We start from the raw sequence: 16,191 nt of genomic DNA, 5'->3' as shown, positions 1-16,191 counted from the left end.
CCTACATAACAGGTATTAATCCAGCCACTGGAGGGCTGTCCCTTTGACCGCAGTTTTGCCAGAGCTCCTTGGTGCCCTTCTCAGTTGAGTGTTGCCTTGACGTCAAGGGCAGCTACTCTCACCTATCCTCTAGTATCTAGCTGATTTTCATATCTGGATCAAAGCTGTGATGAGGTCCGGACTGAGTGGCCTGGAGTTTTACATCGGGGGGTGGGGAGGCAGGGAGTTGGAGACAGATCGGGAGGGAGTGGGGGCGTGGATAGATCAGGGGGTTGAGACATAGGGGGATCGGGGGGGGGGAAATCGGGAAAAAAAAATCAGTCGATTGCATGGGTTGGATCGTGGCAAGTGACTTTGTTGGGCCTGGAGGAAACACTCCTGCTCCTCCTGGCCCACAAGCAGTGCAATAAAGGCATTTACCTGTTGTTCCGGCCCTTCTCGCCTCCTCTTACACGGCAAGAATCAGAAGGCCTGAGAATCCTGGCCTCCAGGAGTTAAAAATTAAAAAGCTATGAAATGGAGGCACACAGCCTCCTTAAAAGATTTTACTAATTGACCTGCCTCCTGAAAGAGAGCTGGTCACCTGCACCCCCAACTTGGCTCCATTAAAACTGGAAGTGGGCCAGTTGGAGTTGGATTTAACCCCCCGTCCTTGGTGTCACTTGATGGTATTATTGATGATTCCTTGCATCACTTTGCCAATGTCTGGGAGGAGGTTGACAGGGCAGTAATCGGCCATATTAGATTTGTCCTGTTTTTTATGTATCGAGTGTGCCTGAACAATTTTTACACCATTTGATAAATACCAGTGTCATAGCTGCATTGGAACAACTTGGTTGGGGTAGTTACTGCTGGTGTGGTCTTCAGCAGTATAGCTGCAACGCTGTCATGGTCGATGGTCTTTATTGTGTCCAGTGCAATCAGCAGTTCCTTAAAGTCACGTAAAGTGAGCTAAATTGACCGGACACTGGCATCGATGTTGGTATGGATTTCGGGAGGAAACTGGAGTAGAATTATCCACTTTTCACTGAAGACGCTTACAAACAATTCATGCTTGTCTGTTGCACTCATGTGCTGGGCTCCACCATGGTTGAGGATGGGAATGTTCCTCTTCCTGTTATATGTTTGATTGTCAACCATTCTTGACAGGATGTGGTAGGGCGACAGAGCTATGCTCTGATCTTTTGGTTGTGTTCATCTATGAACAAGACGTGTACTGTAAGTAGCCCTTGTATATGTAGCGGAAACTGTGTCTTGACAAGAGCTTGCCAGAACTGGAAGGACCATGGAATCATTTTAAAGTCAACCCAGTTTGTATATAGTGTAATTGCCTATTGTGCTGTACAGTAATTTACCCAAGTTTTTACTTCTGTGAATCAGTAATGATGACATATTTCCTGTCATCTGAATTGACAAGGGATGTAGTGGCATCTTATGTATCCTCCAGAGATTTACCGCAATCAAGGTTATTCATCAGATGGGGCCTAGGTTAATTCAGTGCGGTAGTGTGCTAAAGATGGAAATTTCATGTCATAAGGAATGCAGTGTGCTTACGGAAACAAAGATGTTGGGAAAAAAGCCAAATTGTAACAAGGGAACCTTTGATTAATAATTCAAAACAAATTCAAGATCAATATGCATGTATGTAATTTCATGTGTTGCATACATAGAATATTACATTATATGGCAATGTTCTACAGCTTTCTTACATAAAGTCCATGCATATGACAATCAATGTGGGGTTTCAAACCAGCTAGTATCAAAATGAAATTTGATGTGCACTGAAAGACATGTCACAATGAGAGAAAAATCTGTAAAATAAGTACCAGTGTTCTTACCTGGCCCATTTTATCAAGCTTTACCATCCATCCTTTCTTAAAATTCAGAAGATCCGGCTAAAAGAAAAAAAAAGTGAACTTTAGAAACGAAAATGCTAATCAGTTCTCTAAGTTCATTCCTTCCACATACAATGGATAATTCATCTGATCACCAATTATACCATTTTTGATCTCTTGAGCAAGGTGAATAATTACAGATGAATGCATCAGCTTGGCTCAGTTTATGGCGTTCCTGCTTTAGAGTCACAAAGTTCGGAGTTGAAGACGCACTCCAGGATTTCAGCGCATAATTTACACCAACACTTTGGTATAAAGATGTTGCTTTTAATTAGAGACTGTCTACCTGTTCAGGTGGATGGCAAAGGCCCTAAAACAAGCAAAAAAAAGCTTGGAGGTCTCCAAGTGCCCTGTGCAACATTCCTCCCTCAACCGCCACCAAAAACGTAACTGGCCATTTATCTCATTTACTGATTGAGAGCTTGCTGTATACATATTGGCTGCCACATTTGCCTATATAACAGTAACTGTATCTTAAAAGCAATTAATTGGTTGCGAAGTGCTTTGTGGCATTTTTAGGATTTGAAAAGATACTATATATATGCAAGTTTTTCTATCTTTCCTTCCAAGGGAAACCCTCGTGAAATTTCTGTACGATCTTCCTCCCTCCCTTCCAAAAGTAACCTGGCAAAACTCCAGGATGATCCATTTAACATTACAGCATGCTTTATTCATCACTAGCCAATTGAATTTCACAGATGAAATTTGTATAAGCCCAGAAAACATGCTACTGCATCTCAACAAATATTAACATTAATTTATACTTATTCTTTTAACCCTATTCATCCAGTTTATTTTTGAAGCAGTTGAGCAACATTAGTTGCTTTTGATGGAAGTTTATCCCACATATCACACCCTTCTGTTGGGCAAAAAAAGTCTCCTAATCACTAGTTTTTCTCAAGAGATTTATTAATTTTGAGCTCATTCTTCAAATCACAGTCCAAGCTAAATAATCTGCTTCCCTCCCTTGCATCTTTTAAAAAAAAATCTAGATCACATCTTCTCTTGGTCTTCTTTTCTGCACTGAAAACAAGTTTAGTTCCGAGAGCTTTTTGATAACTTATACAGACTCAAGTACTGAATTCATGAAATTCTCTCCTTAAACTTCCTCTAATTCACTAATTTAGAAAGTGGGGTGCCCAGAGTTGCACTGAGTGCTCTAAATGTGATTTTAACAATTAATAAAATAAACTTTTAATTTTTAATTTGAAATGCCAAAGATGCAATAAGAAACAACCTTTGAAAAGTAATGGATCAAACAAATGCCATGAACAACTTGGGGCCACTTTACCAATCATCTACGGTTTAATTGCTTTGGATACATTTGAAAGTACCTTTATGAGTCATTTATAATTTCACATGAACACAAAGAGTACTCTTTGCCAGAGGAAAGCTCAGTTTCTGACTAAGTTTGGAATTGAAGCCTAGTCAGAATACAGCTTGAGGCCATGGACTGGACGAATTTCAATATAGGCACAGGGTAAAATACCAGTTCATCATGCATATCAACAATTTTTTCACACACATATTTTTGTCCATATACACAAAAACATGCACACACAGAACACACATTCAGAAAGACAGAATTTACCTCCCCTAGTGGCTTGGAAGTAAAATCTATCTTTGAGGAAGCAGGGAAAGGATGGAAGAGAGAAAAGGGGAGGAAGGAAAGATTCAACCACCTTTTGGTCAGGTGCTCAATTCTAACCAAGGTCATTCAGTGCTCAGTCCATGTTACTAGATAGCTACAGCTGTGCAATAAATTGGGGCGGGCTTGAGCTATTCCAAAAAGAGGATGGAGTTGTTGGACCTAATGGTCCTCTCCTGTTCAAAGTTTTAAGAATATGGGACCTTCAAGGTTAGAGAATTAATAGTGAGAAAAGGTGATGTAGACATTCAGTAAACAACAATTAGATCTGATCATCATTCTTAAAACAATTTATATATTATAAATAAACAGATCTTTGAGGTTAAAGCTGAAAACGTTTGAAGCTCCTATTGTTATAACAACATACTGATTGCATGACAAATCTGCAGCATTAATATACCAAAAACCTAATTTCAAAACAAAAAATCATATGGTATATGTTAAAGGAGATGTTTTGCAGATTTAATTGCAGCAACAATTCTTGCACCAATAACTTGGGTCAATCAGGAAAACGGTGAATATTGAATGGGATGATTAAAACCTATTATTCTAATGCTAACCCATATTACTGTAATGTCTGTCCTTCCCATATTGTGATAATAAATATCATCCTGGCTGATGGATCCGAGAAAAGTTTGGAGTACCATGCAAAGAACTCCCTGCTAGACAGAAAACTAAATTAGAACGGTGATCCTATTTTAGAAAAAATGAATATGTTACACTAAGTAATTTTAAAAGGCCTGGATTATCAGAAACTCCCATCTGTACTGCATTCAGTCAATCAATCACACCACTCTGTAATCATTTGCAACAATTGTGGAAACTATGTCCTGTTGTGTTTCTTTAAATCCAGCCTGGGAGGAACATCAATAGCAATCTCTAATAATCTGCGCACAAATCAGGATTTCAGTTTGAAGTGCTAATTGGTGCATTTGATGCCAAAAGCAGTGATGCCAGATGTTGCTATGATGCACCTGAGTCACACCTTGATAGCTGTTTATATATTGATTTTAATGGCATGTTAACACCAAAGAATGACAGTTGCCCTGTCTGGTAGCTGATCTTTCTTTATTTCATACATCACTGGAGCATATCGAATTAGCACAAATTTAGGAGAGGGAGAAGGCCCTTGTAAAGCAACCACAAAACCAATTACCTGCAGTTGAATCTAGATAGGAATATTTAGTAAATGTATGAAGATTGGTCTATGTGACAGCCTTCTATCAATTGGATCTCATTCAAACATACCCAAGAAACGGCTATGGAATGGGTGGCTTCACCCTTAAATTTACCTCCAAGGCTTCTTCCTGCGTTGGTAGGAGAGGAGGACGCATTCAACTAACCATTTGGCTATCTACTGCTTGGTCAGATTTGCCTTGGTCCTTGTACTATAGGAAGTTAGTTGTCGAGATAGGTGAGCCTCAGCTAAACTAAACCACAACAAAATGTGGCATGGCTCAAACTTCAGATTCTAACTAGTTACAGGAAATCAAAAAAAAAGTAAGTCTGAGTAAAACAAACTCAAATTTGCCAGAGAAAAATTTAAATTTAGGTTGAGGTTTCAGTACAACTTAGAAAAGGAATGATGAAAGAATGAAAATTCTGTTGCGTCCAACTTTTGCCCTGGGTGCCTTTAGAAGGCTAGATATAAAGCTGTGGAAACAGGTTCTCCCCATAATCACCATTAGGTGTTTTCTATTCAGAGCAGTTAGGGATTTTTTTTAGCAATAACTTTAACCAACATCTAGTGGCAATGAAGGGATGCTACCTGATCAATAGCAGGTATTAATGCAATGTTATGTTGCCTTTGTGGAGCTACTTAAAGCCCATTGTAATGGTTACTCATGATACTTTAAAAAAATTGAATGATTTTATACCCTCCCCTCCTGTAGGTGTAAACTTTCTAACAGTGGCACGGTTCTATAGGTTCTGGCTGTCCTCCAGTACCTTGCTCAAGTGGCTGTTATTCATGTGTGAGCCTTGACAGCATGTGAAAGACTATTCAAACATGTTGGGGATCACAGCCAATCTTGATACTGTCTTGAGAGATTCACACATGTACACTTTCCTGAAGGAGGTCAATGGATAGCAATCAGCAACGGGACTTTGAATTATTTTTCCACTCTTCAATCCAGGGACACTGAGACCAACTATTCAAGCCAACATTAGCTAACTCTATTCAGTATGGGATTGGAACCAGAGTGCTTCTCAGTCTGCATGGCTCAACTACCAACTGGCTAAACTCAGTGAGCCATCAGGAAGCTTTAGTCAGAATTTTAACTGCTATTTCTGGACTATAATGTCACTAAACTTAAAAATCACTCATAACTGCAATGCTAGGGAGACAACAGTGTTACCGTCATTATGGATTCAGTGGTCCGTCTGTCAAGGGATTTTGCTCGCCGAAGAGGAGGTACTGCAGAAGAATGAAAACATTGCTCTCTGATAGATTCCTTTTTCATTTCCTATAGGGAAAAATTACAAATTAAAATAAAATGCAGACTCAATCTAGATTTACATTCCTGATAAAAAAATGATAGCACTTTTTCAAAATTTGATAACATGCCATTTCTGATTTAGTTCAGTCCACCTAAATATATTAAAAGCTAGATTTCATAAAATAGGGATAATCTTTCTCGCTCTTTAAAAAGAATTCTAACCTCCATATACAAATCATATTTACTGTCTTCTACAGGGAAAAGGGGAGGAGCAAGTGTGGGAAGTTATCCAGCGAGACAATCCCTTTAAACATTCACATCCCTGTGCTACCATTTTGGACAGGTAATCTCTTCTACTCTGCTGTAAGGCCTCATTGTGGACTGTGCATTACTTTTTTTTGAGGAGGAAGCAACAGAGACATTCAGTGAGAACTTGGCAATGTAACACAACCTTCATCAATATAGGAAATAATAATAATAATCAGAAGTAACTCAGTGGACAGTTAAGAGCAAACCCAACCTGTAAAACACTTAGACCTTGCAAAAACAGTATTTAATGGCAGCTGAACCGTTTGAAGGGCACATTAACAAGCACTTTTGGTCTGCTAACCTTTCAGTTTATACAATCCCTTTAGCTTGATTCAGCTACATGCACTCCATAATCATAAAGAGGGCAAATGCTAAGAATCATTATAGTTTTAACCACGAACAGCTTGCCGTATACTTGTGTAGAAGTGTAACCTTTTGTGATCTGCAGGTATCATTGTAGTCAGTATTAAATTACAGCAAGCAGGTACCAATAAACAAGTACGGTGCCAAATTAAATTTCAACTTTTTGTAATAACCTGTTGAACAGCATTTGCGACAACAACTGCATGATCTTACTGCTCATTAAGTGGGGCAAAGGTCACCTCCTGTGGCAGAATTAATTAAGGAGATACCTGGCAAATGTAATTATAATTAACTCCACAGACAGTTGGGAGACTTGTAGAAAATCGGTTTGTGTCACAAATCGATAGATTTGTAGTTAAGTGACATGAAATTAATCATTATCAAAGTGTGCACGTATGTATAACAAAGACATAATTAATAGTTTCAAGATATTGCGACCTGTTAAGTTTGTATTATTCCCTCTAAACATTCTAGCTAATCACAATGGGATTTTGAATGAAAGTGTGCACATACAAGAAACAAACCACCAGCAAAATGTGCTTTAAGGGTAACCTGAAAAAAAAGTCATGATGTACAGACAGATATTTTCTCCACCCCCGCCCCCCCCACCCCCATCCCATCAAACTGTGCTGAGTGCTGGATTTCTTTTAGGTTTCAGAATTGGACTGTTTCTATTATATTATCTTCTCTAAAAAAAAACAAAATCAAAGTAGAATCAGAGGAATGTGCAGGAGTAGAAAGTATCTTAAAAGTGAAAACTGCTACAGAGATAAGCACTTTAAATATTCTTCCCCATCATCCAGTGGGGAATATCAGACTGTTTCCTCTATTGTTACAGTAAAATATTCCATTACAATGGAAAGCATCCCCACCCTACAGTGGAATTGTGCTGCTGATCACTCAGCTCGTATCAATGACACATCAAGAGTTAGTAGTAACTGGAATTCTTTTTTTAACCTGGGCTGAGAGTCAGAAACGGAAATGGATTTCAAATTCACTAACAGCTGAGTTTGCACCAGTGCCCAAGGGGCACTGAATTTTATAGAATCAGACACCATCCCGAAAAAGATGTCAGTTAACTAAAACAATAAGCCACCTGATGACTTAGTTAGTAAAAGCACTGATGCAGTGTTCGATGCGGAGCCTAGGTTCAACTTGGGTCTGTGCCAACATAGTAAATCTATGCCAGCGTGATGATAATGGGCCGATTTTGGCCTCTGCACTCCTGGGCTAGGTGGAGGTAGGAGGAAAGGAAAAAAAAATTACAGCCAGGGATCCCACTCTTGTTCATTACCCTCTGCTGAAAAGATTGCATTTGTGGATTGTTGGCCCTGGACACCCTCCAGTGCCGCACCTATGCTCCACCATGGCCTTAGAAAAGGGGAGAACATTGGGTAACAAAACTCGATGAGAGGCTGCCTGAAAGTCCTTCATGTATGTTGGTAACTAAATTTTGGGTCAGAGCTACACAAAGTATTTTTAACATAAAACCTACAGCATTAAGTTATTTAAATGAACTCAACTTCAGTGCCTTTCTTTTGATCTAAACAGGGTTAAGAAACTGCCCATCTACACGTTTATCATGGTTCAATTATTGGAACAAAACGGGTTACAAGTTAGTATTTAACTCAGGGGAGAAAAAAGAGCAATGTTAATGAAGTACAGATGTATCAACCCTAGGGCTAGAAACAATATTCTGTTATTTGATGTTTTGTGATCAAACACAGCTACAGATCACATTAACAGTTCAGTAATCTAACTTTGACCAAGGCTATTTACAGCAAAACATTCTTGTAAAACATCTTCCATAGTTCAGCTCCAATGACTTCCCATTGCATCCCTGCACTTTTGTCTGAAAGGATGAACACAGCTCAATACCTTTTTAGACATAAAAGCAGCTGCAACAAAGGCCTGCTGCTATAAAGCAGTAACGTGCTTTGGATATCCTCAAACGATAAGCGTGAAACTTGAAGGATTTACAAAAGCCAAAGCCAGCTGAAGCCCTACAGTGAGTTATATCCTTAGGCATACTCTCAGCCTTCTATCTTTTTCTTTAAAAAAGTCTCTCCCTTTTTTTCCATTGGGGTTTGGTTCAGTGGGCACCACTAGCCCTCTAGTATCTCACTCAAGTGGCAACATAATACACACACACACGTACCCAATCTACTAATTGACAAATACAAAAAAAAATGGACTCTAGTACATTACTCACCCATCTTTAATCAAAATATTTCTTGGGGTTAAAAGAATTTCTATGGAGTATGCACTTTATCCAACAGCATTAAGTAATCAAAATGCACAAGAATGTTCTTCGCACTGCTAGATTCTTCATTATGTCAAACTTTCCTCTTAGATAGCTACTGTATAGTTTTATTAAAGGAATGATGGTAAATAGATAGGCGATCACTGATAGATTCTTTCTCCATTACCAAATTTCTCCCATCCTTCTATCCTGGAGGCAACGATTCCTGTTGGAGCTACAATTTTATGGGTGCCACATACCCTTCACTGCCTTATGCGAGCAGTCATGCCTCACATGTAAGTTGAGACAGTAAGTACTGGTAGTGCATTCAACCATGGGGGGTGGACAGCCAAGCTGTCCTCACCTAAAATCTACACCTAGAGGTTGAGACCAATTGTAGCATCCCAACTGTAACCCTGGTTGAGACTGGGACCTTTTTTGATCTATGTGTCTCAGCTCCTTTACCTACTGAGCCATTAGGAAGCTTGTAATTCCTACTTTCACATTTGCCCTTTTGCCTGGTTTTGCTGCAGGTATGGAAATGAACGACCAACTCTCCTGCTTTGCCCATCACACTGAATTACCCTCAAGAATGCTTTACAAACAAATTCTTCACTTGTATAATAGTCTCTTTGCCATTTGGAGATCTGTTTACGAATGGGCCAACTAGGAATAGAGCCACAAATTAACAACATACAAAAAGATAGACAGGAAGATACCGGTTGATCTATCGAGCTTACACAGAATGTACAGCACAGTAACAGGCCATTCGGCCCAACAGGTCCATGCTGGTGTTCATGCTCCACACGAACCTCCTCCCTCCCTACTTCATCTAACCCTATCGACATATCCTTCTATTCCTTTCTCCCTCATATATTTATCTAGCTTCCCCTTAAATGCAACTATGCTAGTCGCCTCAACTACTCCTTGTGGTAGTGAGTTCCACATTCTAACCACTCTCTGGGCAAAGAAGTTTCTCCTGAATTCCCTATTGGATTTATTAGTGACTGTCTTATATTTATATGGCCCCTAGTTGCGGTCTCCTTCGCAAGTGGAAAGCTTCTCTACGTCCACCCTATCAATATCTCAAAGACCTCCTTCAGGTCACCCCTCAATCTTCTCTTTTTTTAAAAAAAGAGAAAAGAGCCCAAGCCTGCTCAATCTTTCCTAATAGGTATATCCTCTCAGTTCTGGTTTCATCCTTATTTGCATCTTCTCTAGTGCCTCTATATCCTTTTTACAATATGGAGACCAGAACAGATCATGGTACTCCAGGTGTGGTCTAACCACGGTTCTATACAAGTTTACATAACTTCTCTGCTTTCCAATTCTATTCCTCTAGAAATGAATCCCAGTGCTTGATTTGTCTTTTTAATGGCCTTATTAACCTGTGTCGTTACTTTTAGTGATTTGTGTATCTGAACCCCCAGATCCCTCTGCTCCTCTATCCCATTTAGATATTATCCAAGCAGTATATGGCCCCCTTATTCTTCCTACCAAAATGTAATACCTCACACTTACCTATATTGAAATTCATTTGCTAATTACACGTCCATTCTGCAAGTCTTCCTGTATTTTGTCGCAGTACTCCTCGGTATTAACTATACCCCCCAATTTGGTGTCGTCCTTTGAAATTGTACTTCCGATTCCCTTAACAGTTATGAGCTTGTCTTTAACAGTCATGATGCAACTAAGCATTGTGACCCCCAGTGTTCTCTCCCACTAGCAGTCTTGTAATCTCCTGGGAGATGTAAAAAAAGATTGAAAAGCCTAGGCCAATTCAAGGCAAAAAGAAATCTCAAATTCCTCTCCAACCTGCAACGGCAATCAAAACATGTTCCAGAAGATCAGTGACCATGAGGTACATCACCCAACATCCCACCTACATTTTGTACACAGTGATGTTAGCCACAGCATGGAACTCGTCCAGCTCCTTTCTGAACTGGTGCAGCGAATCTGCACTCATTACACGAGCTGGCAACTTGTTCCAAATGTTGATAACCCTCTGCGTAATGAAAATCCTCCTGACATCTTACATGGTTCTATGCTTACAGTTTTTACACGCATGACAACCTTGTTTTCCCTAACCTATCTGGTTAAAATAGTCTGCCCAAAGATACAGTCTTGTCCCTTCAATATTTGAAATACTGCAACATAAATCACCATGAAGTCTACGCCTTTCTACAGTAAAAACAACTGGATCTCTAAGCCTACGTTACAACTATGGGGTTTTAAACTAGGGATCATTCTAGTGGCCCTCCTTTGAACCTTTTCCAGGGCCTCTGTATCACCTACCCAGTGAGGGGACCAAAACTTGACACAGCATTCCAAATCTGGCCTAACGAGGGTCTTATACAAGGACAGTATGATTCTTTTTCTTTTATACTGGATTGTCCTCGCTGTACATCCTAGTACGCTATTTGCCTTTGCGATAGCCTCGTCGCACTGATCATGTATCATCAGCAACTCAACCTCCTCTTAAAGCCCCAAAAAGGGCAATGACCCTTCTTTATATAGGCAAGACCACTGATATCTTCCAGACCCAGCCAAACCCAAGGGACCACAGGCAAGTTACTATGACCACCCAAACATTGCATTTTTCCCAGCTTGTGCAGAACTTTATCAATAACCTAAACAATCCAAAGTATTCTCCTATAAGCACCCTGTGACAAAACTGCAAAAAGGCTTCAGAAAAACATTATATACACTGAAGGAAATTCTTTTAAAAATCCATAACTAAATTAAAAGGAACATTATGTAAAATTTTAGCCAATATTTTTCAAAGATTCACCCATCCTAAGAGCTTGTTTTCAATTTATTTTAAATATCAAATTTTACTGTATAGATGCACACCCCAATGTAGTCAGTTCACCAGACCCTCTTTGCAGTCCCCCATCCAGTCAGGTTCAGTAATGATAGTGTCAGTATTGTCTGTTACTATCTCTAAACAATGCACTGCTGTAAAAATTAGGTCAATCTGTAACCGAGCAGATGTGTGCAGCTGCAACGTACTTAGCCGCTACCCGCAAAAATAAACAATAGTCCCAGTGGAGTGGCAAGTGCAGGTTTCCACATAACTTTTTTTTTAAAATGAGGATTTAGGTTGCGTATTGCTTGCGACAGCATCACCATGTTATCTAATCAACTGCTAACTACTCATAGTTATTACAAGCCTTGAATTGACCGTTAGCAATGTTGTCACACAGATGTTTAACACACGTATCAAATTACTTTCTCCACTATTGTAATTGAGATATTAACCCATTTACAACAAGCATGTTAATCATTCGCACAGTAATATCGTTGTTTCCTTGCTGCTCCTTATAATACTGTACCACCTAGTGTTGGAAGACATGTTTCTTTTCTGGAAAACTAGCAGAAACAACAGTCACTGGCTGGGGACTGATTGCTTTTGAAAATCCATTTAGAAAAAATTGGAAAAATTATGAACAATAGAGTATGAAGTGCAAATGCTTTGAGGCTATCCAATTGTTTCAGCATTAATGCAATCATATACAGCTTAGAGCAAAGGAAGGGGCTATGCCCCACCCATCCTTGAAAAATGTCACTGTTTTGACCTTTTCTTTCTTTCTATTCTACACTTGGTTCAGCCTAATTCAACCCAGCAATGTAGTAACAAATCAGCCTTCCATCACACTTTGATAAAACTAGGAGCTAATGATAAAATCAATTAAGACCTAGAACAGAATAAAACATGTCGACTGCAAGTAAAAGACTAATTTATTCCTGTTTCCCAGATGATGTTGAAATACAGCTCTAACTGTGCTACAGTTGTATATTGCGTCAGCTGGAATCCAGGTCCGAATCAGTTTTGCTGCTCGTTTTTGCACTTGACTAGATATTCTACATTGCTGTCTTCGATCCTTTGAAAATGGGTCCTGAATGCATCGCTCAACATAAAAGACTGAGGTTTGTACTATGGTCTATACTTTCAGGGGGGCCATTTTAACGTTTGGCGATAGTATAAAAAGGGTGATATTGATTGTCCGTTCAATTTTCCATTCCATAAAGTCAATGAAAAAGAAAAATCGGGCAAAGCATATAAGGGGGCGGTCAATCTGATAGCGCCAGAAGTTCACTCTTTGTGACCGACATTATTGCTTATATTCATTGAATAACTACTTAGACATTTGCAAGTGGCTATATTGTACAACTCACCTCTCTCCGTTGGATATCTGTCTGTCTAGTTTCACTTCTCCCCTGTCGTGAATCGCCATGAGTGGTCTCATCGGTCTCCATTCGATCGGCATCCAGCTCCAGAGCTTCAAATTTCTCTATTACAGTGGAGCGCCTGGGAGATCAGATTTTTAAAAAAAATTAGCCCCACTCTGAAAACATTGTTCCATAAATGCATCCTACAGCATGTACCAGAAAAGGCACACAATAAACCTGGCAACTCAGAACAGCAAAGCACAGAGATACTGTAAAATGTGGTGTCCAACGGATGACTTGTAGCAGCAGGTAGTTTTGTTTTTAAAACTGGTATGTGACTCCCCTGATGGCTCAGCCATAAACGAACTATGTGGTGTGGTACTAAGCCATACAAACCAGGAGATTTATGGGTTCAATCTCTGACCTGCACTGAGTTAGCAGATCTCAATCATGCAGCAGGGCAGGGCTAAAATTGACCTCAGCATTTCTGGGTTAGGGAAAAGGAACATCATGTCTCAATAGTACCTTTTACATCTTCAGTGTGCCACAAAGTGCTTCTTAGCATGAATTACTTTTGAGTGTAAGCAAATGCAGAAGGTAATTTGCACAAGCAAGATCCTACAAATAGCAAGCAAAATAAAGTTGATCTGTTTTCAAGAGGTGTTGGTTAAGGAATGTTAACCAGGACACTGGGAAGCTCCCTATTCTTTGAAAAAGTGCCATGGAATCTTTTACATCTACCTGAAAAGGCAGATGTGGCCTCCGCTGAATGGCTAATTTGATAATACAGTGCTCCCTCAGGACTGCAATGAAATGCTAGCCTAGATCATGTGAAGTCTCAGAGTACACCATGAACCCACAATCTTCTGACTTGGAGGTAAGTGCTACCAACTGAGCCAGGCTGAGATACCTGTTATGAAACTGGTGGGGTGGGGGGGGGCAGGGAAATATCTCTCAGGGTTCCTGTTACTGATTGCTATTCAGTAACCCCCAGCTGGAATGTGCAAGTTTTAAGTTTTGGCACCTGTGGGACAGTGCCACAGCATCAGCTATCATCTTGAAAATGGAAGAAAAGGGAGAAAACACTCAAGAGGGGAACCAGAAATAGCAACTATAAAATAAATGCATACCTTATACACCACATTTTACAGTGCTTTGTTAACTGTGTGCATACAAAGAAGATTAAGGGGTGATCTAATTGTGGTGTTTAAGATGATCAAAGGAGTTGATAGAGTAGATAGAGGGAAACTATTTCCTCTGGTCAGGGGCGGGTGGGGGAGTCCAGAACAAGGAGGCATAACCTTAAAATTAGAGCTAAGCCATTCAAGGATGATATCAGGAAGCTTCTTCACACAAAGGGTAGTGGAAATCTGCAACTCTCTCCCTCAAAAACCTGTTGAGGCATGGGGTCAATCGAAAATTTCAAAATTGAGATTGATAGATTTTTCTTAGGCAAGGGTATTAAGGGTTACGGAACCAAGGCGGGTAGATGGAGTTAAGATACAGATCAGCCATGATCTAATTGAATAGCAGACCAATCTCGAGGGGCTGAATGCCCTACTCCTGTTTCTACATTCCATAGGTTTCTTCAAAATACGCACTGCTTTATGCAAGACTTACAAAACAGACATGCGGCACAATTTGGAAAATAAATGTTATATATAAAATGCAACTAAGATGATGCACACAATATAAATGTTACATTTTCAGTATTTTTGGACTAAACTGATCACTTATTTCCTATTATATTTAGTACAAAAGCACTCTTGCAAAACTCTTAACATAAAACAAGCAGCACACATTTTGTTAAAATATAAGTGCCATATCTATAAAGTAACTTGCACTCAGACTCGACTCCTGAGATTCCACTCTAGATCGAAGTAAATCGTGGCTGATATAAGATGGGCCTGAGGCCCAGTGCACTAATGTATGGTGGTACAGAAGGGGAGAACAAGCGATCCTCCCTTTAAGGAGTTCCCAATTCCAAATGAGCTATCTGAAGAGAACAACTTTTCCCAACCGGGAGGGAGGGAAGGCAAGTCAAATGTGGCATAATTCTGTTTCCAACGTACATTGTGCATTCCAAGATAAACAGAAAAAGGTTACATTGTATGATCCTACAATACATTTTAATTATTTAAAAAGACAGAACTTTAAAATGGGAATAAAAGAGAAAGTGCAATTCAATAAATAAATGTTATGTTTGAATGTTCCTTAAAGATTATCATGGCAGACTCAACATTTGAACATATTTTACAGTCAAAACCTTTTGCTCGACTAGATAAGCCTTGTGTCTACAACCTATCAACGTTTTGTCTAACATTAGTTTACAATTTTTAAAAAATCCTTCTTTGGGCTATGCTGACCTCCTTTCAGAAAAGCTATGCAGACCACAAATAAATGTTACTGTTTTACAGTGAAAATTTTTTAAAAGTAATCTCAGGAATAGTATAGGAAGCACATTCTTTCTTTTACTGGGATACACCACCTTATGTAACAACAGGCGCTTTTACACGGTGCTTGTTTAGTTTGGATTGCAGGAGGCCTATGCACCAGCTCCCTGCGCTCATTGCTAAATCAAACTCTCTTATCCCAGAGGAAAAATTGGAGACCTATATTTTTATACACCTACAATTATATCTCCAGGATAAGAGAGTCGGATTCAGCAGTGTAAACAAGGGGAGCTGGCACCCGGGCTCTGGTCTCCTGTGACACCAAACTAAAAAAAAATGCCAGTTAAAAAACCTTGTGGCTATCATGTAACACTGAGTCATAAAAACATTTTTAAAAGACTGCTGCCATATCGTTTGATTATTGCACCCAAGACCATTTTATAAGACAGGCTACAATTCAGATTTATCAAGTGTTTAACCATTTGCTTGAAGAATAAGCTCACCTTTGTTGACTCTGGCTTCAAAACAGAACTGCCCTACATTTTATTTTATTCAATTCTAAATCACTTCCCGAATTAACTAACTTTGGGAAAGGGAAGGAAGCAATAAATATCAGGCTCCAGTTTTATGTTTCAGAACTGTGAAGGAATGAGCAGGACCACCATTAACAACATTGCATTTATGTAGCGCCTTTAACATAGAAAAAACATTCCAAGGCACTTCACGGAAG

At 39.5% G+C, this 16,191-nt stretch overlaps 1 protein-coding gene across 4 annotated transcripts in view; it reads right to left on the bottom strand.

Annotated features, from left to right (window-relative positions):
• mprip (myosin phosphatase Rho interacting protein) overlaps positions 1–16,191 on the bottom strand; it is a 364,835-nt gene that overhangs the window by 98,281 nt on the left and 250,363 nt on the right. For all 4 annotated transcript variants that reach the window (XM_068004348.1, XM_068004349.1, XM_068004351.1 and 1 more), the window contains exons 8-10: positions 13,075–13,207; positions 5,901–6,008; positions 1,839–1,895 (exon numbers count right to left, since the gene is read on the bottom strand). In XM_068004348.1, coding sequence (XP_067860449.1) covers positions 1,839–1,895; positions 5,901–6,008; positions 13,075–13,207 — 298 coding nt within the window. The remainder of the gene's footprint in view (positions 1–1,838; positions 1,896–5,900; positions 6,009–13,074; positions 13,208–16,191) is intronic.

The sequence above is a fragment of the Heptranchias perlo genome, chromosome 23 (assembly GCF_035084215.1).
Source record: "Heptranchias perlo isolate sHepPer1 chromosome 23, sHepPer1.hap1, whole genome shotgun sequence".
Classification (NCBI taxonomy): domain Eukaryota; kingdom Metazoa; phylum Chordata; class Chondrichthyes; order Hexanchiformes; family Hexanchidae; genus Heptranchias; species Heptranchias perlo.
The sequence above is the reverse complement of the archived record's forward strand: the minus strand, read 5'-3'. Positions and strand labels throughout refer to the sequence as shown.